This window comes from Larimichthys crocea, chromosome III (assembly GCF_000972845.2).
Source record: "Larimichthys crocea isolate SSNF chromosome III, L_crocea_2.0, whole genome shotgun sequence".
Lineage (NCBI taxonomy): Eukaryota > Metazoa > Chordata > Actinopteri > Sciaenidae > Larimichthys > Larimichthys crocea.
This window is the reverse complement of record NC_040013.1, coordinates 5963485-5985808: the sequence shown is the minus strand read 5'-3', so window position 1 is coordinate 5985808 and position 22324 is coordinate 5963485. Positions and strand designations below refer to the sequence as shown.

Genomic DNA, 22324 nt, shown 5'->3' with positions numbered 1-22324 from the left:
ACTAAAGTGATATAATATATCACGAGCATTAAGCCTAGGTGAATAGTTCACCAGTACATGACTATACTTTGAGTGTAAATCTATGCAGACATTACGGCTACGATTTTTAAAAGAGTACAAATTTAATTTGAATTTGGTTTGATGAAACATTTTCAAAAGTAAAGTACAAACAGGTGGGTACCTGTTGCATGTATTCTTAATATATACTCTTGCATATACTTTTGCAGTCCTGGTAACTTTGAAAAAAAAAGGTCAGAAACCCCACATAAATATAACAATGAGTTTCTGGTTCAATCAAAATCTACCTTCATGCCACTTATTGGAAATTGGGATAACTTAATCATTTCTTACTAAGTTTTAGAAGGGACATTTCTCTGATGTGTACATTCTAAAAGAAACTCTCCGCTCTTTATCACAAAAGTAGACAGCAATCCACCAATTTAAACTTCAAACTTGTAACCTGTAACTGTAACAGTTAAATAGACCACAAACATGCTATGAATGATCCACTATCCCATCAAACGTTTTATATAATCTCAAGCTTCTTTAGCATTCATCAGCTGAACAAACATCCTCTTTGTTGGTCTGTGTGTGTATGAGGGAATAATGTTTACCTCAAAGCTTAGAGCCAAACTAGAGAAGTAATAAAGGAGGTTATTGATGTGAGACAGATGTGTGGATGGATGGGAGGACAGATCAATAGTGGGATAATACACAACCAATCTCAATGGATGGTGTTTGAATAGAATAAGGGCTGTCACTTGAAACCTAGCTTTCAGGACTAAGTATGTGTGGATGGAATCGCATTGAGAAGCATTTGCAAAGTAGGTATCTGGAGGAAATAAATACTCTGACAAAGCTGGGAAGTGATGTGAAAAAAGACTTAAACTGTTCGACTGAATATTTGTCAAAATATGGTGATGCGAAAACAGATTTGTCAGCCTCTTAAAAAGGATTTAGACAGAGTTTTGAAAGCATTCATCACATGGATTTTGATAATACTGCACCTTGTATACAAGAGAGACAACAAATCTATGTACAGCCACATACTGTATAATGAACACATAGTTATGCTGAATAAGTGTTTGGTTTTTTGGTGAGTGGAACAGGTATTTATAGGTGAAAGGTCAGATGATGTGTTTTGTAAAATGCATATGCTAATTCAGAGCAGCTCATTTTTAAAGTAAGAAGTTGGTCATTACATAACATAGTGAGACGTGGAGTTTAAAGTTGGGGCAGACAACATGACATCAGTCTAATTATAACCCAATCTGTTAAAGGTAGTGTGTCAGTTCTGTTCAGGAACGACATTGGGACATCGACTTTTCAAAGTAGCTAGGCTCCTAATTATGCATAACTTTAAGCCTTAATAGTACTTGAAGGGATGAGGTACATACCAAAAAATTCAGCCCCTGTACAGTGGCCATGGCATTAATTAAGGAGACTAAAACTGCTTTTTGTACCAGGCTGTAAACATGTCTTGGCTTATTTTGTAGCCGGCCTCAAGTGGCCGTTTGTGGAACTGCTTCTGTGTTGGCTTCATTTTCCAGCCACAGAGGTTGCCACTTGGTAAAAATGTGCAAACGATTGCAAGACAGCAAGTAAGTGGACGAAAAATGAAGACAAGAAACATTGGTCAGACGTCAGAATGCACAAAGCCTAAATAATTAGAATAGGGTATATATTTTCAAGAGCCACGTGACATTTCTTTCAATAATGAAACAACTTCAGGCTGAATTTCAGGCTTTCAGAGAGGTGCGACGGCGACCTGACAGAGTGTGAAACATGTGGACAAGTACATGAAGGGGATGTAGCTCAGTGGTAGAGCGCGTGCTTCGCATGTATGAGGTCCTGGGTTCAATCCCCAGCATCTCCACTTGTGTCTTTAATAGAGGTCGTGATTAGTGTTTCTTGGATGGGAAAATAATACATTTGGGTATAAAACATACTGGCATGGCCACATGAGTAGAGGATGTAGTTCAGTGGTGCCTGAAATTGCTTGAGAGCAAATCGAGCCACTGCTGGATGTGATGTTGGAGACAAATGCAAAAATAGTTCGTTTGCATGAAGCCATGCGATGGCTGACCCAAGTGCTGACCCATCAAGAGTACATGTTAATTTAACTTTAACGGTAGACTACCTCTTGCACATATGGCATCAAAGATTAAAAAGATATTTTGAAGACGTCTCTGCTGATGAACATCAGCTAGAAGATGAACTTTTCTAAATTACTGCCTGAGACATTTTCTGTGGGGGAATGGTGTCACTTTCTATTACAGGAGTTTAAAAGCAATGTGACATAAAGCATTAGTGTTTTTTCATGCGTACAACAGCTCAGTAATATATCAAGACATTTCAGATATTAAAAAATAGACAAGTCAATGAAACTACATTATGGGGCAGTTTTGAAATACTGTTAAGAAGGACAAACCTTTTTGTTTACACAGTTATTGCTACAGTCTGGTATTACATCTTTAGAGATGTTAACTGTACATGCAGTCTGCTGCCACTGTCTAAGAATGCATAAAGCTGTTATCATATCAGCTGCTACCAAGCTGAGATAAATGAACAATGAATCTATCTATCACAAACATTACACACACACTCAGGAAAGCTTAACAGCTTTTTCCACCTTTCCTTCCTTTTTCATATGAAACAGGTCGGCAGTTTGAAGAAATACGAATATTGTGAGCAATGCCAAATCCTTAAAAGCTGATTTATACATAACCCTAAACTTGAGATTGTGCCAGGCCAAAGCCTTACATTACAGCTATGACCTCAATAGCTCGAAGCAGCCTGCCAAAGGGGATGCAGCTCAGTGGTAGAGCGCGTGCTTCGCATGTACGAGGTCCTGGGTTCAATCCCCAGCATCTCCATTTATAGGTGAAGAAACAGCATCTCACGTCACATCAGGTGATGTAGCTCAAAGAAGCAGAAGAGCTCATGCTTTGAATCCCCACTTCTTGGAATCAATCCGGTTAAAAACATGCTATATCAGCAGGACATCACAGCTTTGGACCTGACTCAGAACAACACTTAAGGACTTTGTGCAAATCAAGAAGAGAAAGGGGGCGAGTAACAAAACAGAGTGACAGAGCGAAAGATACGGAAATGCAGATAACGTGCAATACAAAAATAAAGAGAGGAGGTGTTGATAACAAATGCTCTCTGGCCCATTGCCTGATTAGAGATTGGGTAATATCACCTGAAGCTGACTGTGGTGCTGGCATTAACTCAAATATCCTGTCTCCTCCAAGCAGTCAATAACCAGTTCATCTGTGTTGCAACTTAGACTAGAAAGTTACCTAAACCAGTCTTTTATCAATTATATTTGCAAAGATATGATGGCAAGAGGATACAGAACAAGAGGCCTCACTGGAATTAACTTTTATTTCTTAATTATTCTTTTATCCAAATGGTTACTGTCCTCAACTAAGAGGCCAAGGAAAACATCAGATTCAATCTGTCATTGGAGATGCTGGGGATTGAACCCAGGACCTCATACATGCGAAGCACGCGCTCTACCACTGAGCTACATCCCCTCTTTGAATGCCTGCATGATATACAGCTTGGATACATTAGACACATCTACAACACAGGTCTGCTGAAAGCTTTCACCTCAGATCTGACTCATACACATGAGACATTTCTTAAAATCCATCTAGTTAAAAACATGCTATATCCACAGAGGGAACCGTCTGAAGACAACATTTAAGGACTTAAATTGAAATCAAAATACTGTGGGATATGAAAAATTTTCACTGTATGTTTTGTGCATTTAACCATGTGATAGAAAACCATGTGTTTCTGCTTTTTCTGTTTCAGTTTTTGAAAAAAAAAATTGATTAAACTCTTGTCCAGTTGAATCTGTTTCTTGTTATTTTGTTTGGGTTTAAGCAGTCTCTGACAGACGGAAAGACAGAGAGAGAGAGAGATGCAGCTCAGGGGAGAAAGGTCCAGGTGTTCATAGAAGACAGTCAGACAGTGGTAATAAATCTCTGTAGCTGCTCCAGACGGTGTTTGTGTGCATGGGTGTGTCTGTGTACGTGCATGACTGTCTGTCACAGTGGGTGTCCTCTAGTGCTGACCATGACTGTGCAAAAATAACACGTCTCACTCCCAAAGCAGATGCTTCTTTTTACAGCTTATGATGTCTTGAGAGTGAATATAAGTTTTGTCCAGTGTGTATTTGCATCAAAGTGTGTACATAGTGTACTTAGGTGATGCCAAAACCTATGCTCAGAAGCTGCATTGAAATATGACGCATGTTTAGAAAATGACTTTAAATAATGACTTGGAAACTAAGCTTGAATGGAAAGCGTCAACGTGCGACAGGTTGCTCACACACATTCACAATATGGAGACAGAGATACTCTCTTTGTAATGTATTCATGTCACACACACACACAGCAGAAGAGGCAGACAGAGAGACTTGGAAAGCTGGACTAGAGTTCATACTTCTCTAGTCTGGAGGGAGGAAAGTATTAAACTGTCTGGAAGGAACTTCCATCTGGCGTGTAGAATAAATGGTGGACCCAAATCATACATCGTGTTGTCTGCTCCACACTCCACACAGCTAACACTTCCCCATCCTCTGAATTTTCTGTCACATAGTTTAAGTCACACAGGAACAAAAGCTCCCTTTGCTGGAAGAAACACAACTGTATAATCTCTGACATACATAACTTGACTTACATAAGGGACATTATTCATTAGCTTTTTATTAACAAAATGCAATAGATTTGTATGGAAGTGGTGGAAAGACACAGGAAACTGCTCCCATGACACAGCTCAGTGGCTACTTCTTGACACAACGTGACTCGCTAAGCATTGACAAAAGAAAATTAATTTGCTGGTAATTTACTTTTAAATGTTTCGTTACTGGCTCCCTGCACAGAAATGTGTGAGCAAGGAAGGAGGATGATGTTGTGTATATGCACAGAAAAGGAGATGTGAAATTAAAATATGCTTTATTTGGTTATACAATTCTGTGTACAGTGATTTGCACTGACTGGAGTCTCATCTTATGCTGTCTCATGTACAAGCCCAATGTGAGGCGAATGCCTTAAGGGGACTTCAGTGGCTGTAAAATATCCATTAGGCACAAAGACAGAGGGGATGTAGCTCAGTGGTAGAGCGCGTGCTTCGCATGTATGAGGTCCTGGGTTCAATCCCCAGCATCTCCATTTATATCAGGTGATGTAGCTTTAAAGGAACAGAAGAGCCGTTGCTTTGCATCCTCACTTCTTGGAATCCAGTTAAAAACATGCTATATCAGCAAGACATCACAGCTTTGGACCTGACTCAAAACACTTGGAAGGGAACAGCTTGTATAAACGTCTCATTTAATACTGGCAGTTACAAAATGTGTCGCTGCTGCTGTTAGTGCACACTGCAAACTGCAGTGTAGTACCAAATACTTGAAAAAATACATGGCAATAAGAGTTCATTTTCAGTGTCACCTCTACCTTTGCAACGTCACAAATGTGGTTTATCGAAGGCTGGTTTTGGTAACTTTCTGGTCAAGTTACAGTACAAATGGATTGATTTCTGTTTGGTAAGGAGGAGACACATAAGCACACAGAAACAGTTCTGGTAACTGAAAGCATATTTGTTTTAATGCCAGCGCTACAGTCAGCCTGCGGTGATGTCACCCCATCTCCTTGGCCTCAATCAGGCAATCAGAGAGAATTTGTTATCAACACCTGTCTGTCACCGTTCCTGTCTGGCTTTCATGTCTATCAGTCTGCTCCTCTTTTTATTTCTGTATTCCACTCTTTATCAGCATGTCTTTGTATTCCTGTATCTTTCTCTCTATCTCTCTGCTCCAACAGACGTTGTTGCCTCCGCCCCTCTCTCGTCTGCCTCCTCTCCCTCACCTCTGCTTCCGTCTCCCTCTTGTCATTGAGGTCTGAGAATTCTTGGAAACGATGGCTGTAAAACCTGCAGCTGTGAAGTGACTACATTTAACTGATTGCTTCAACAGAACACGATGAGAGGTCACCAGAGACTAAATACAGTGTGTCAACCCTGAAAAATATATCCACCCCCCCCGGGACATTATTTTTAAACGACTGAACTGCATCATTTCTTCCAATTTTAACAAACTGTGGCCTCAATGTCATCATGGGGGTAAAAAAAGAAAAACTCCTCTGCACTGTCTACTGGCGTGGAGGAGCCACATCCCTGGGGAATGCCCCATAAGCAAGCATTTATAGAACTTGTGTTATGTCTGCAGCGGTTATCTGTCTGGCTTTTATGACATCATGTGTCTACCATGCAAAAGAACACGAAAATGTAAATTTAAATATTGAGATCATCGCATAATTATACTGAGATAGATGTTTTGAGAACAGATGCTTTTTTTTAAATAAAAGATTTATTATTTTTTGCTGTATTTATTTGTAAAGATGAAAGGGAGGGAGAGAGAAAGAGGTATGACATGCAACAAAGGCTTCCTGAATTGAAATCATCAGTTACTTTTCGTGGTTTGCACCTTAACCACTGGGTTACCGAGGTGTCCCAAGAGTACCTGCTCTCTAGTTTATGTTCATATGTTACAGCACAGTTTCACTTATTTGTTCTGCATTTGACGCATTACTTACAGATTTCTGGAATTTCATTTCTCTATGACTTTGTAGTTAAGAAATATGCAATTAGAATTTTCTCCTATAAATCCAAACAATTGAAATGAATAGTTTTTCGTCTTAGAGAACCTGCTGCATACAGTTTCAGTCGACAACATGGCTGCTCATCTGTGAGGTGGAACACCAAAACCACTGGCGCCATAATCATCCTCATCTCTGTCTCGCTCTGCTCCTCTCGCCCTGTGACCTATTTCTCTATCCTCTCCCTGGTGCTCAACTGTACAATTACACCACAGCCCGGGGATTTAAAGATACACAGAGGAAGTTGCAACAAAACAGGATACTTATGAAGGCGTTGGCCTTAACGCACTCACACACGTTTGTACTTACACTTGTGAGAACCCTCATTGACGAGAAGCATTTCCTCACCCTTAACCTCGACCTTTATCCTCACCTTACCTTAACTTGAAAAGAACTCTGCAGAAGTGAGTCAAATCAGAATGTCTACACTCATTTTGGTCCTCACAAAGATACACATATGAGAGAATAAGCACACACAGCAGAGCTCGCAGTACAGTCGTGCTGCATCTTTATTTTTCCTACATCTTTGTTGTTGTCAGCTTTTTGAAAAATACATTTACATAACTGCTGTTTTTAACTGATGTTTCTATAAAGTAGCTGCACTGTACTGTGTGTGTATTTGTTCCTAACACACACACACACACACCGGTTATGTAATAACCCTTCTTTATTCTAGATAAGAGCTGTGACCTCTTTTCTTGTCACTAGATAAGTGAGTGACAAAGATGAGACACAAAAAGTGAGGGAAGTTATTAGTAAAGCCTTTGTGTAAAAATGGGGTACTCCACCCACTTCCTATAATATCCTCCATGGAGACACACACACACCCACCCACACACACACACTGCTAAAATAAATAGTCCTGAGTTAAGTGAGAAAGTTGCTGCAATTTCTCTCACAGACTGTTTCCTCCCAGCATCTTCCACACACGGACATGATTAAGATTCCATAACGCACCCACATTCCAGAGTATTCCCTGAGTAAACACTGCTTTCTAAATTTGACCGTATTAGGTTTGGTATATATATTAAAAAAGGCCATTACAAAAGGTTTTAAGAGATAAGAGATACTTTATCAATCCCTAATGGGGAAATTCTTTTACAAGAAGAAATTAGACAATGAGTCAATGAGCCATTCAAAATGCTCGTTACACCCCACACCTGATAAGCGACAAAGTGTCATGTGAATGATAATAAAGTTGATGAATCACAAAGGAAATGGAAAACTGACTAATGAATGGAGATGCAAATTCAAACGGCGTCTCCCTCTATGCTGTTGTTTGTGAGCAGCTCTGCCGCCACACTTGTGGGTTACACCCTAACGGCAGGTATCTGAACTACTGTTGAACTTTCACAAGAGTGTTACATGTAGCAGTGCCTGAACTACTTTTTGGACCTTTGCAACCTTTTGAGCAGAATTCATATTGACTGGACAGCAACTTTTTTAAATTTTTTTTATCTTTGATTAAAGCCAGATGAACTCTGAGATCTATGTAGCCCTTGGATGGAGTGCTGACCCCATTTCCTTTTCTGTATTGGCTGATTCTTTCAGAACTTCATCCAAAATGTGTGTGGTTTTACTGTGAGTAATGTCACACATTGAAATATCATACAGAGTACATTTAGGACACTGTTTTTTACATAAAAAGACACTGTCGTCCCATATTTAAGGAGATATTTTAAGACCTGGTTATTATCTTTTATTCAAACAAACACCTTCCTACTTTCTTCACAAAGGTTAAATCTGGAGCAGCTGGACTTTCTGGATACTTTATTGATCCCTCGAGGGGAAATTCTTTTTTCACTAAAGTTTTACCCAAAATACAACACACACACACAAAGGGCTCATAGACATGCAAATGGGAAAGAGAGAGATGGTAGAGTGATGGGCAGCCACACAGAGCAGCATGCTGGGGGCAGTTAGGGGGTTAGGTACCTTGCTCAAGGACACATTGGTAGTGTCCAGGAGGTGAACTGGCACCTCTCCAGCTACCAGTCCACCTTCCATACTGGACTTGAACTGGCCACCAAGCCAAATCCCTCCAGACTGAGCTGCTGCTAGCCCTGGTTATGGACAGTTTTGCAGCTGCAGTTGTGGTTGCCCCAGATTTAACCTTCTTGAAGAAAGATGACCTGGATGACTGAGAACCTTCACAGACTTCAAGCTCATTCCTAGATAACTGATATTGCAGCAAACGAAAAGAAGACGAAAAATAAGTAATTTACTGTACGATTTTTCCAAGTCTTTGAGTCAAAACATTATGTATTCACGAGAAAACTTAAAGTGACAGTAAACACAGGAATATACATCTTCAAACTGACAATTCAGTCACACAGTATTTCTGTGAAACTAATCTAGATCTACACTGTAAACCACTTTCATGCTTATGTGACCAATACCACTGTTTATGAAGATGTTATGGTAGCAATGATCATGTTTTCTCCACTGTGGTAACACCCATTTCTAACGATCGCTGGTGTTGACATAATTAAGAGGGTGTAGGCCGTAGTATCGAAGAGCAACTCAACTTGATTATTATGTTTCTCGGTACTATAAACATTTATAGACACTGTGGAAGAACGCAGTGATCTGGTCCCAGTGGCATCCCAGCTGCTAAAAGGGTGTTGACCTCACTATCATCAAACTGTGGTAACTACATAGCCATGTCTCCAAGGCTCCATTCCAAACATTTCTTTGTTCAAAGGCGTTGCTTTTTTATTAGACTCTGGAGAGAGACGAGAAAAAGCATCGCTCATATTGATCGATGAATACAAAAAATACTAGGGGACTTGTACTAAAGCAGCTGCTGCAGGGACACATACAGTAGCTACTGATTCCTGTTGGTTTGATTTTCTTGTAAACTCTTTACAGTCAGACTTAACACACACACACACACACACACACACACACACAAAATGCTCACCCCTCATTCTTCTTATTGTACCTGCATATGATATTACGGTACTTAACTGCATTCATCTTTTTATGAATATTTTTCACTGCTGCACTTTGCATCAAGACTTACCCATATTACCTGGCCAATAGTTAACTTTTTTTTGCTTGTAGGCCCTTAAAAAGAAGCAAAGTCAATCATTACAGCAGTTACAAAAGTTATGTTCCTACTACGGTGGTTTCGTTTGAAGGATTTTGTGAATGTATCACAAGTCAGAGAATTATTTTCTTTCTGTTTCCTGTAATTAAAAAGGATTTTTTATTGGGACTCCTTAAGGGCCCCCGCAAAAGACAGGATAATATAAGGCGATACAGCAGCATAAAAGTGGATACCATCTGGTTTCAACAACAAAAGCAGATCCTCCACACCCCTGTGGCTGTCCCTTATCTATGTTCTCTGCTTTAATTTAGTTTAGTTGAAAAAAAAAAAAACCCAAAACCCCCAAAAAACAAAACAAGATTTACATCTCATCTTGCCTCTTAAGGACAGAACTACAAAGTCCAGGACTTGTTTTACCACCACTAAAAGGCCAGTCCAAACAAGGACTGGCTCCGAGGGGAACAAGGCCATGGCTTAATGGCGAAAACTAGGACATAAGCATAACATTTCACTTTGGATATGATGTAAAAATAACAGAGAAGGGGCTGGTGACAACAAATAGGGAAGGATTACATAACTGACATAATTGTGTCAGGTAAGTTGAAACTCATGACATCATTAGTATCGTGTTTCTAACATCTCAAACACCCCGGAGAAAACAAAGTCAGTTCAGTTACTTCTTCCATACAGATTAAAAGATTTATCATTGCGGAATAAATATTTCAGGCGGTGCATAAATATTTTTACGAGAAGACTTCTCTGTGTTTATTACACCCCTCTCTCTTTCACTCGCTCTCATTCCTTGCTGTGCTGTATGTTTTTTTTCATTTTGTTTTCTCACTTTCTATTTCTCTCCTCTCTTCCTGCCCTTCATTTCTATCCGATCATCACCGTACTCTCTACTTACTCAGACCACACCACTTGAACCTTCCGTAATTACAAAGAATGACATATCATTATGAAATTAGTTTTTCTGAGAGGACTGGCAAATGTTGCCACTGTAGCCACGTTCTATAAACTGTCACATGTGTCTCGAGTGTTGACTGTAGATCTGTGACAAACAGTAAAAAATGCAGTATTAAGTGGGTCGGCGCTGCGCGACTCGACTGAAGATGAATAAGGAAGCGCAGGGGGAAGGTATGTGAAAAGTGAGGGGGAGTGAAAGTTGGTTCAGGAAATAGATAGCAGACCTCCTTCAAGTTGTTTGACTCTTTGTATTAATGCTCCTCGCTTGTTTGCTTAGACACAGTCATGTGTATAATCACAGTGTGTATTTTTACCAACCTTGCATCAACTTTATGTAGTAACCGTGTGTGTGTGTGTGTGTGTATTTTAGTTTCCCACCTTCACTCTCAGAGTGCGTGGCCTCAGGTGATGGGTTGTCCTGACCCCATTCTACTGCGTTATAGATCTGTACCACCAGGAGCCGCTTCAGTGACACCAGGTCAGCATCTTTGAGCCCCGTCTCCAACTGGCGAACAACGTTCCGCCCTGGCTGACTGGTCACCACAGTAACCTGTGAATATAGCAAGAGGAAAATGCCTCAGCAAACCTGCAACAATAAGAACTCAAATAAGAATTTTTTTTTTTAAATAAAAGGGAAAGAAAGAGCGCCTCAGCACCCCAGCATTTTGGCATAGGTTCTGGGCCTAATAGGCACACACAAAGGAGTCAGTATGCTGCGAATTAAGTTCTTGACAGAGAGTTAAACAACTGCTAAAATACCCTCCCCCCTGTACTTTTAGGACGTTGAAATTGGACAGGATGTGTACGACAATGCAATCTTACATTCACAACCACTGGCTGTGACTGGCCAGGTGTATAGAGTTGAAAAAAGTATGAGTAAAACACCATGGATGCACAAAACTGTGCACCATTATCTCTATTCGTACATTTCATTGTGTCTCCCACTTAACACCATGTGGAATCTTCTCTTTTGAAGTGGACGAAAAATGCATTTGAAACTGAGGCAGCAATTTTGACAGTTGCTTGATGTCAGATAATACCGTAAATCTGGAGGGCCTCTAACGGGAGGACAGAAAGCCCAGCTACAACCCAACATTGTTATTCTTTCCTAATAAGAATGAAAAATCATTTTTCATTTTACAAAGCCGCATAATTGTTCCGTCCCACAGCTGTTTCCCGAAGGCTTACTTCTGAATCGTCATAGCTGGCGATATGAGAGCCGAGGTTAGTATCTGAAGCTGTCATATCTTTAGAAGAACAAGCCACAACATCGCCGCAGCAAAGCATTCTTTGTGTGTGACTGCTGTTGTTTCTGTTTGTGTACTTTACTTAGACATGAAAATATGTTCTCATGAGAAAAAAACGCAGCTTGTGCTCCCGTAACTCAGCTATCAATATCTTACTTGTCATGCCATCGTGAATGAGAAAAACATCTGGTTATGCACTCTAAAATGTGTTTTTACTCATGCATTATTTTTTAGATAATGAACATTTTTGGTGCAGATTTACATAGAAGACACAAATGAAGTCACTCCGTCTGATGATGGAAAGAGATGAAATTAGTTTTCTGTGGATTATACATGAATAATTGGGGAAGATGGTGGAGATAAACTAATGTTAGGCTAATGATGAGCAGCCTACTGAATCACATTAACAGTAAATGAAGATTATAATGGGATTATTAATAGCTTGTGCTCTCTGCTTCCTGCTGTTTGGCCATAAGTAGAATCAGCTGCTGAAGCCTGACGTATATATCACACACACACACACACACACACACACACACACACACACATGCTAGAAACGTATATATGAATGAAAACATGGTTCGTTTAAGTGGATCAGTGCCACACACACATACACACACAAACGCACACACACACAGACACAGGGCCATGTCTGCTTAGTGTCTCTCTGTCTCTTAATAGTGCTATTCATAGCCGGTGTCGGAAACAGTGAGTCTTAGTGTAATCATCTGCCTGGAGCGTCCTAATAAAGCTGGTTGGATTTGAGAAATCCTCGTCAACAACCGCGAGCCTTGTACCCAGAGGACATGATGTTCAAATTTAACAAGGACAGTGAGTGGCTCATTTCTCAATTGCCTCCCCATATGCCCGACATTTACATCTAACAAATGAGATGCTTTCAATAATGGCTGCTAATGTTTCCATTCTTCTAAACTGTTATTTGACGTTTTGGGCCTGGAGCATGTGCTGGACATTAGCCCGAAGCTGGCTTTGAATTACTGTACATGAAATAAAAAGGAATAATAGATTTATTAAAGTGACAGCGACCATTTGAACAACTCCGCCCACTGCCCAGAGAGTGAAACAACTTTCGAAAAGGATTTGCCTTGAAACCATAGACTACGACTCAAAAAGTGGTTTAAATACTTGGTGCACTGTCTGGATGACTGACTGGATATTCTAGCAGGAAAGAACTGAAAGCTTTACTGAGCTTTACTCCTCCTAGACAGATGGCTCAGCAGCAGATAAGTGGAGCCCGTTTGGGGCATTTGAAATGTACACGAGCTGGTTTTAAGTGGACTGACTGATGTTAAGAGATCTCAGCCACTAAAATAAAACTGGTAACAAAGACTTTTTTGAAGCTTTTAAAGGTGCAAATTAGATTCCCAATTGAATATGTTTTTGCAGCTGCTAAACACGCTAAATTGGTCGTGAAGAGAGCTCATTTAACTGACATAAGTGGAGCCTCTTCCCTACATTAGCATGAAGTACAAAGCTTGAATATCAAAGGCGTCTATTCAGTCTGAGCGAATCTGCAGTTGGAGAGATGCTTCTTTATAATGAATCTCTCGGGACAGATAGAAAAATATTTAGTGGAAATGACTTCAAAAACAATAAAGTTATACAAAACAAAGTAACAGACTAATTCACAGAATCTGAAATGACAGTGTAAAGGACACTGCAGGGGATGTAGCTCAGTGGTAGAGCGCGTGCTTCGCATGTATGAGGTCCTGGGTTCAATCCCCAGCATCTCCACTGTTTTTTTCCCACTGACATCATATCATCATATCATCTTCTAAACATCATATATTTGAATAAACTGTGGTTGCTCCAGATTTATGACTAGAAGAACTTGACACACAGTGCCGAGCTGCATTTCAAATGTATCTTCAGGTTATCAGCTTTCAGCTGATGTACACTATGTGATTTATAATGTTGGATCATTATCTCTCCTTTAAGTCCCCCTGTCATGCTGGAAAAAAAGACAAACTAGGACTTTTTCCTTGTTAACAGGTATCATTGATGATATGTGATCAAATCTTAATTTTATACTTGCTGTAGATAAGACAAGACACGCTTGAAAGGAAAGGGGATGTAGCTCAGTGGTAGAGCGCGTGCTTCGCATGTATGAGGTCCTGGGTTCAATCCCCAGCATCTCCATTAATTGAAGCAGATCCTGTATCGATCACTGTGGATGGTTGGTCTCAACTACACTACCTGGTTGGATGTAAGACTGCCATTTATGCCATTCAGCACATATTCAGACAGGAACAGGGAAACCGGTGCTGAGGTGGGTTGCCGTGGGCGTGTCTATACCTGCTGTGAAACAATCAGGAAATACCTTTTTATTTCGCTGATTAGCAGCTCAGAGACATTTCAGGCTGTCTTTGGAGGTTTGACCGATCTGAGTGAATGATTGGCTTGTGGAGCGTGACGTGGGGCTCCGGTTTCCCAAAAGTTAAATCGGGTTTAACTTCTCTCCCGGACGCCGGTAACGTTTTTTGCGGCAACCCCTGCATTGTGGACTGCCGGTGCGCTAATGCACAATGAATTGAAAAAACGTCGCCGGAGACTGGTTCCCCTGTTTCTGTCTGAATGTGGCCTTAGATCTGCAACCCAAAAACACAAGGTGATCATGGAGAGCAGCTAAATCCACAGCATCTCCACTTTTTGCTTCGCCGAGTCATTCTGGACTCAGACATTGTGCTGTGAGCGTTCACTGTTAAAGCACATTAACGCAAACTGAAGACTACACTAATGACACAGGCCAAATCAGCTGCAGGGTGGTGTTCTTTAGAATGTAACTTCTGTGAAACAATCAGAAAATGGTTAATAAGAGTAAAAAGTAGAAGAGTTTTAACCAGCTGACACTTATCTGTCTCATTTATTGCTGGTGTTGCAGTTTTACTCTTTGATGTCTTTGAAACTGAATGACAAAGAAAAGCTTCAGACATTTTCTTATTTTTTTTATAGATGTCTTCATGTGGGCAGTGTTCTCATGGACACCCCTGCTTTTATCCCAGAGATCCAGGTGTTTGGGAAGGTTGCACATGGGGATGTAGCTCAGTGGTAGAGCGCGTGCTTCGCATGTATGAGGTCCTGGGTTCAATCCCCAGCATCTCCACTACTTAAGGCCATGATTGAAGTGGTGCTTAAGCATATCATCGCTTTAAGGAAGGCTAAGTGCCGGTTTCTTCATTGTAAAAGCAGCTCATGAATATCAGCTGCTTTCTTATGACTTGAAAAAGAATATAGAAGGTGTGTTTATGTTCACCTCCACAGATGTGTTGTTGCTGGCCTGGTTGCCAGTACTGGTATGTCTGCTGTACTGTTTGAACTGCTGCAGACTGTCCAGCACTGCCTGTCGCAGCAGCTCGCCTCCTCTGGCTGCTGCTCTGACACAACCTTCACCTGGAATAGACCTCAGCTCCTCGACACAGGAACGCAGCCTGGCGAGGTTACCGCGGACCTGCTAAAAAAGGAAAAGAAGAAAAAGGCATAAAAGTGAGTGATAATGTGAGTGAAAGAAAGCAACAAAGAGAAGAGGGGTGAGAGAGGAGGAAGAAGAGAAAAGGCAATAATGGCCCACTGTCATCTATCTTACCACAAATGGCAGTAGACATTCCTGCTGCCTGCTGATAGCATACAGGCTGAGTAGTGGTATCCTACAGGGTCCATCCAGACTACAGGCCAAAGAAAGGAAGTTATCCAGAGCATCACAGAGCACCGTACAAATCTCAGACCACCTGGGGGGCAGCGCCTCTACGATCAGGACCCTCGCTGGTTGGCACAGAAATGAGGAGGACGAGTAAACCACGTTCCCAGAGCTGCAGTTACCTGCTGACTTCTTTCTGTCTGCGAACATCTACAACAGGGTTGAATGACAAAGGAAAAATAGCATTTATGTGTCATGTTTTGTGGTGAAATTAAGTCCAAATGTTGTGTGTACAAATACGAACCACGTGTAAATATCTGAAAAACCTGAGTGAGCTCTCATGTAATGTTCTCATGTGTAACCTCTCAAGGCTGGAAGACCAAGCGGAGGGGAACCAGTAATTACCAAAACGAGCATAAAACACAGACATAATAACAAACCAGCGCCCCTGTAATGAGAATCAGCCCATGCTGTCAACAACATTAAAGTACATTAGCTGTCATAATCATGATCACTGAGCACCGCTGTGAACAGAACATGAATAAAACAGGCTTCGATGAGCTCGCAGCTATAAATGAAACCGCTCAGTTATCAGTTATATTTCCTGACTTTTGATGAGGCTAACATGACACTTTTTGTGATGATTTTTTTTTGTGTGTAATAAATGTCGCGAAAGACAATTTCATGGCTGAAATGAAACTTTGAGAATCCGTTCGGAGGCTGGAAAGTTCGAGCAGACCTACGCTGTAAGGCGTATGTAAAGCAGACATCATGTTTTGCCAACCCCCGAGATGCCAGAAGAGTTTATTAGACACAGAAGGTCCTCACTTTGTGGTGAATGAATGAAGACTGTTAACTTGTCATTCAGTATTTATAGCCGTATGAACTCTTAAAGCCATTACAGCTGAATGACAAAGTGGCAGCAGAGCTGTCAGAAGTCCACTGAAACCAAGCGCTCTGTGTGACGGGGAAAAAAGGATCATTACATCAGCGAGAAGGGAAGCAAGATGGATGAAACATAGCGTGTGCAGAGGACCACACTACTGCTTCGATGGCTTCAAATTGCTTGTTTCAAGTGACTAATGTGATAGAATTTTCTATTCTTAGGTTACACGAGGTCACGTGTGGGTCTTGAGGACAGTCCAAAGTTGAAAGCTATTTTATTTACAGTTATATTAAAGAAGAAATCAGCAAACCCTGACAGCAAAAGTTTGATATTTGCGCTTGAAAACACTTTAAAGCAACAAGGGGGATAAAGAAGTAAAAGACCTCTAAGCTTTTTATAGACACAAAACTCTTTATCAAATCCATATGATCAGAAAAAAAAAAAAAATTCTTATTATATCTTCACAAGTGTCATCGGATGGAATCAGCTCGTCAAAAAGCGTGAGGATGTGGCCTGAAGGACGTCGAGAGGAAAACCCCTCACGCTTCACAGAATCAATCGCACCACCTGAAACCCCCTGGGAAACCCCTTCATTTAGCAACATCAGTGACCCCTTATTCTGACACATGTCAGTGCAATTAGTCATTTAAATCCCACACCTCGCTGGGCGAGAACAGACACGACCACAGGAGTGTGGGGGGAAACCGCTGAAATAGGAAACAAGGCAACAGATTACAATTTCCACGAGACAATGACACGAGGGTTTGGGGGCTTTTTTGTTATTTCATTAAGTTTGAATCCGTCTTTAACCATAACACGTTGGATCTCTAATCCAGTTTTTAAATATAACTAACTACATTTTGAAGGACTAAGAGAGGGCAAGTTTGTTTATAAATGAACTTTTCCATTTGAGTGATGAATTCATTTTTACGGCGGATGAAATATTTCAACTTCCTGTCATCGTGTTGCCATAAACCTGCCACTGGGCCTGCCTTGCATGTCTGTCACAAGATTTAAACAGTCATAGTGGTCTGCTGATGTCTACAAACAAAGTCTGAGCCACCAACAGCACCAACAGCACACCAGATTTAAACTCTAGGAGCAGAAATAACAACATGTCGTATTAAAAACAGCCAGAAGCCTGGACCACTCTTATCAGAGCAAAAGTCATTGACAGAACTAATCCCTTCCGATCGAAAGCTGAGCTCTGAGCCCTCTTTATCAACCGAGCTGTTAAATCCAGTGTCCTGAAACCCCGCTCTGCTCTGATCTTCACAGAAAAGGCCTATTTTACCGGTAATAAAGGGCATATTGTGTGAAAGTGCGTGTGCTGTTTGATCTTCAGCCCTTCTCATCTGTCTTGGACTGGGCTCTCCTCTTCTAAGTCAAAGTCTGTCCTCCTCACCACCCGCATCACACGTCTCTCGCCCACACACCTTTGATCTCACATCATCTCAGACCTCTCTGTGTGTGTACACATTCATGAATTCAATCAGATCCAGTCCGATGGCTCAATAATATAGCCTCTGTTCACCACGACCTTATTGAGTCGGTTTTCTGCACACATCAGAGAGACAATATTAGCAAAACAGTATAAACTAAGAGACAGTGTGTGTGTGTGTGTGTGTGTGTGTGTGTCATGAGCCATATCTATAAAGCAAAGTTTAAAGTGTAAATGTTTGTGAGATGAAAAAGCTAAAAAAAAAACAACAACAAAAAAACAAGCAAAGTGAATCAGGAGCTGTCAGAGCTGATAATATAATGGTGGAAAGAAATGTCACCAACACAACTAAACAGCTGCAAAATGCTGAATATCACATTCATACATTAAATTTAAAATAACCTCATGAGACGTTAGCTCTGTTGTTTTCACTTTAGCTCACTTTATAGCTAATTGTTACCTCAGCTGGGTGTCTATCCCCTTCAGTTAACGTCTTCAGGAATAGTTAACGTTATATAAGAAGCAGAAAATATACTAAATATTCTTGAAAGTGTCTGACAAGTAAAGCAACTGAAGCTAACTAGATAAATAGCTAAGCTAACGGTGGCTAACTACCTGTAAACAGTCCCACGCGCGCAGCGTCTGTCTCGTGCTGTCCGCTCGAGCAGGGATGATCTCCAAAGATTGTTTATTAGAAAGACGAATCACTCCATACCTCCAACATACTTTGTAAATTAACACTTATAAACACTATGATATAATTTCCATTTGCTAATTTAATTAATTAACATGTTGAATAAAAACACAGCTACTGTAATTGCTACAGGCTGCTTGAGCTAAAGTAATTTGTTATTTTTAATATATTTTTTAACATAAATTTAATTTAATGTTATTGAATAACTGAACCATTTAGTCTGCTAATTGTTTCGCTGATTGACAGAAAATGATCGATTAGTCATCAGAGCTGCCAATCATTCCCCAGATAAAATGTAAGCATTTTATTGACCAATTGAGCAGTCATTCAACTGTGGGGAGAATTGACAATGAATAGTTAAATGTTGTAAATGTGTTTTGATAAAACAATGTTTTTAAAATTTAGTAGTACTCACAAGGATGCCTTGAGCATCTGCAAGCACAGAAAACCAAACACCACAGCTCAAAGTAAACTCCTGCTTCTCTCTTGATGATAGAAAGGAAAAAAAAAATCCACAGATGGTTTTTTGAAAAGTTTATTTCAAAAAACTTTTGCACCTCGTCCTGTCCTCCTTCCATGTGTTTATTTCTATTCATTATTTCTAGATGAATAGAGGGAAAGATTAATGAGAGGCCAAGTGCGGGAACCCGGGCACAGAATGAAAGAGTGATATGGAAATGAGTTCCTGATGGTTGGTCTGCTCGATTCAAGTGCTTTCAGACAGTCAGTGCAGGTGTGTCGGTGTGTGTTTGTGTGTGAGACCATCCAAGCCACGAGGGGACAATCAAGATGTGAAAGGAATTGGAGATGGAGGAAATATAATATATGATTTTTGATGAGTGTGTTTGTTTGTGTGTGTGTGTGTGTGTGTGTGTGTGTGTGTGTGTGTGTGGTGTATGAAGGGGTTTTGTAGAGAGCTGTGGTCTGTGTAAGAGGCTTTGGTGAAGTCTGGGTTGCAAAATGAGAGCTGACTTATGCGTAGTCACATTGCTGTTTTGTCTCTCTCTCTGACTCTCTCTAGTTCACACACACACACACACACACACACACACACACACACAGAACATGTTACTGTGTGTCGGGTGTATAAGATTGACATGAAGAAATGTGGAACATGCACCACATCTGTGTATGGGAGATAAGACGAGGTGTACTAACTTCTGCCAACTCTCTGTACCTGGTGATCAGTGGAAATCCTGATCTGTAAGCACAGCCTGTGTGTGTGTGTGTGTGTGTGTGTGTGTGTGTGTGTGTGTGTGTGTGTGTGTGTGTCTGTGTGTGTGATGATCAGGGTTTAATATTGCTGGTGGGGTGTTCAGAACGGCAGCAAGTTTCCTTCCCCAAATCTGATTCTTGAAGGCACTGGCAATTTTCCATCTTTCCTCCCTCCCTTCTTTAACTTCCTTCCTTCCTTCCTTCCTTCCTTCCTTCCTTCCTTCCTTCCTCCCTCCCACATTATTATCTTTCTTTCATTTGTTCTCGACTCACTCCTCCTTGTCCTCCTCCTCCACATCCCACCTGTCAGTGCTTGAATCTCTAGTTTTTCCTGCACTTCACTGTATATACTGTCTGTCTCACATATGAAGGCCCGTGTAAAGGATTAGGAGCACCACTATGATTGGAGCTTAATCACTCGCGTAATAAAACACACAAAGTGCTTCCCAATTTAGCTGTGAGGAATACACACACACACACACAAACACACACTTCTAGGTCAATAGAAGCTTTGCACTAATCCGCTCTGCCTTTTTTGATTTACTCAGGGGGATTGGGGAAAAGTTTGTCCAGTGCATTTGGACACTAGTTGCATTTTTTTAAGTCCACTATGGTTTTTGCACCATTTTGACTTTTACTGTCGGGTTCAGTTTTGTTTTTTTCAGGTTAGATTAATGTTAAGTCGTTTGCCTTAAGTTGTTTGCTGCCTTGAGAAGTTTGACTTTAATACCCTAAGATGGGAACAGGAGCATGAAATTAGAAAATCCCCTGAGTACATCCTGGCAGTTTTAGTGGAAGAGGGTCAGATAGAAGTGGATAGCGGGCAAAAAAAAACTTTTTAATGAGCTGACAGTGAAGCTGCGTTCAATCGCATTACATTTTGTGCTACTTGCATATACTTTTTTGTTTCAAACTCACATCATTATTTAGGCCGTTTGTTTACAAATCCCCATCCCTAACATATGCCTGGAACCTACAAATGATACACCCTAAAGGAATAGTTCAATATTTTACCAGTAAAAAAAGCGCAGTGGTTTTTACATGAGGTTATTGCTAGAAGAATAGAGTTATAACATCTTTAGTAGTTAGATTTAGAGGTGGTGATAGGTGGATTGTGTTGCTTTCAAATGTCGTATTAATCATAAGAATGGTATTAATTTTATTTTTTTTTTATTTTTCTTTTATCTAGCTCTAGACAAAAAAGCAAAGAAGTATTTTCAAAAATGTAATTAAGAGTAATGTGTTAAACATGTTTACAGAAAACTTCCACCCTGATTATGACATGCTGCCGATGAACATACAGGAATTCAGTGTAAAAACAAAAGGCTTGTTTAAGCATGTTAGCCAGTCTGTATGAGGAGGTTAAGAACTAAAGATTGTGAAAATGGCTTGTGTACAGTATTAGCACAGAACACCGCTCACACAGCCGTCTTTACACAAGAGGTATGCTTTCCACTGAACTGCTTAAGGTATTTGCTTGCTTGGTTTGTCGTCAGGGGCAATAAAATCTCACAGGGCGGTTTCAAAGATTATTTATTTTTGTTATGTTGAAGATTTTATGACTTGCATGGAAAGACGCTAGAGGAAAGTGTTCACAATCACGCCATAGAAAAGCTTCAGCAGCTCTATTGCGTGCCACAAATGCACGTTGCCACTTCATAGTTGCTAAATTCTACCGGACATGTAAGACACAAGTGTAAACATGCAACAAATAGGATTTACCTATGCCACCTGAAGACATGAGAGTGCAAAGATTTGAGTTCATAAATGACATATTATTGTTGCTGCAGGGCAGTTTAATCAGACAATCATGGCTGCACATTTCATGAAATCAAAAGTATCACAAACTTTATAAATGGTGGCAACTGCGAACCCGCAGGGCAGCTGAAGTTTAGTTTGAATTTCTGTGGATGTGTGTGTACTAAAAAATGAAAAATTTCCAATTAAATCCGCTGTAGCTAAGACGTACAAGTAGGGACAAACCACACAGTTTTTTTATCCACATGAGACCCAGAGCCAATCCTGTTCTGTTGTTACATAGATCATGTAAAGGTGAGTATTATAGGAATTGCTTTCAGAAGTTTGCGTGTGTGTGGTTTTAGCGATGGTATGCATTAATACTTTAAGTGTTTGTACTAATCTTGGTGGGAAAATTACTTCATTGGAATGCAAAGTGTGTGTATTATTGTGCATACTCAGGCGGATGTGAAGCAAGGCTTTGGACGTCAGAGCACAAAGCCAGACCTGTTTACTGTGGGGTTCTTTGTGTTTACTACTATTACAGAGAACATAACATAGCAGGAGTAGCTAAAAGGGTAGATGTATACAGTAATGGTCAATTACCTTGATGGGAATGCAACCCCTTTATGGCTTAATGGTCTAATGGGATTTCTGCTTTCTGTGACATGGAGCACGTCTTCCTTGACAAAGAGAGCATCAGCATCAGATAACACAGTCTTTATAGGCAAAAGGATGACTTGTTGCTTTGCTTAATTTCATA

General features: G+C 40.5%; 1 protein-coding gene and 7 non-coding genes across 11 annotated transcripts in view; 6 read left to right on the top strand and 2 right to left on the bottom strand.

Annotated features, from left to right (window-relative positions):
* The window catches only part of m1ap (meiosis 1 associated protein), a 49385-nt gene extending 30864 nt beyond the window's left edge, over window positions 1-18521 (bottom strand). For 2 of the 4 annotated variants that reach the window (XM_027277794.1, XM_027277797.1), the window contains exons 1-4: window positions 18376-18521; window positions 15538-15798; window positions 15208-15405; window positions 11065-11236 (exon numbers count right to left, since the gene is read on the bottom strand). In XM_027277794.1, coding sequence (XP_027133595.1) covers window positions 11065-11236; window positions 15208-15405; window positions 15538-15798 — 631 coding nt within the window. In that variant the 5' untranslated portion in view covers window positions 18376-18521. Of the gene's footprint in view, window positions 1-11064; window positions 11237-15207; window positions 15406-15537; window positions 15799-16416; window positions 16485-17910; window positions 17969-18375 lie in introns of those variants that run through there. The other 2 variants (XM_027277796.1, XM_027277795.1) reach the window with 2 other exon arrangements.
* On the top strand, window positions 1805-1876 carry trnaa-cgc (transfer RNA alanine (anticodon CGC)). The gene has a single exon. It is a non-coding gene; the product is annotated as a tRNA-Ala (tRNA).
* Window positions 2805-2876, top strand: trnaa-cgc (transfer RNA alanine (anticodon CGC)). Its single transcript has one exon. It is a non-coding gene; the product is annotated as a tRNA-Ala (tRNA).
* On the bottom strand, window positions 3471-3542 carry trnaa-cgc (transfer RNA alanine (anticodon CGC)). The gene has a single exon. It is a non-coding gene; the product is annotated as a tRNA-Ala (tRNA).
* On the top strand, window positions 5115-5186 carry trnaa-cgc (transfer RNA alanine (anticodon CGC)). Its single transcript has one exon. It is a non-coding gene; the product is annotated as a tRNA-Ala (tRNA).
* On the top strand, window positions 13617-13688 carry trnaa-cgc (transfer RNA alanine (anticodon CGC)). Its single transcript has one exon. It is a non-coding gene; the product is annotated as a tRNA-Ala (tRNA).
* On the top strand, window positions 14022-14093 carry trnaa-cgc (transfer RNA alanine (anticodon CGC)). The gene has a single exon. It is a non-coding gene; the product is annotated as a tRNA-Ala (tRNA).
* trnaa-cgc (transfer RNA alanine (anticodon CGC)) lies at window positions 14986-15057 on the top strand. Its single transcript has one exon. It is a non-coding gene; the product is annotated as a tRNA-Ala (tRNA).
* Window positions 18522-22324: the final 3803 nt, after the last annotated feature.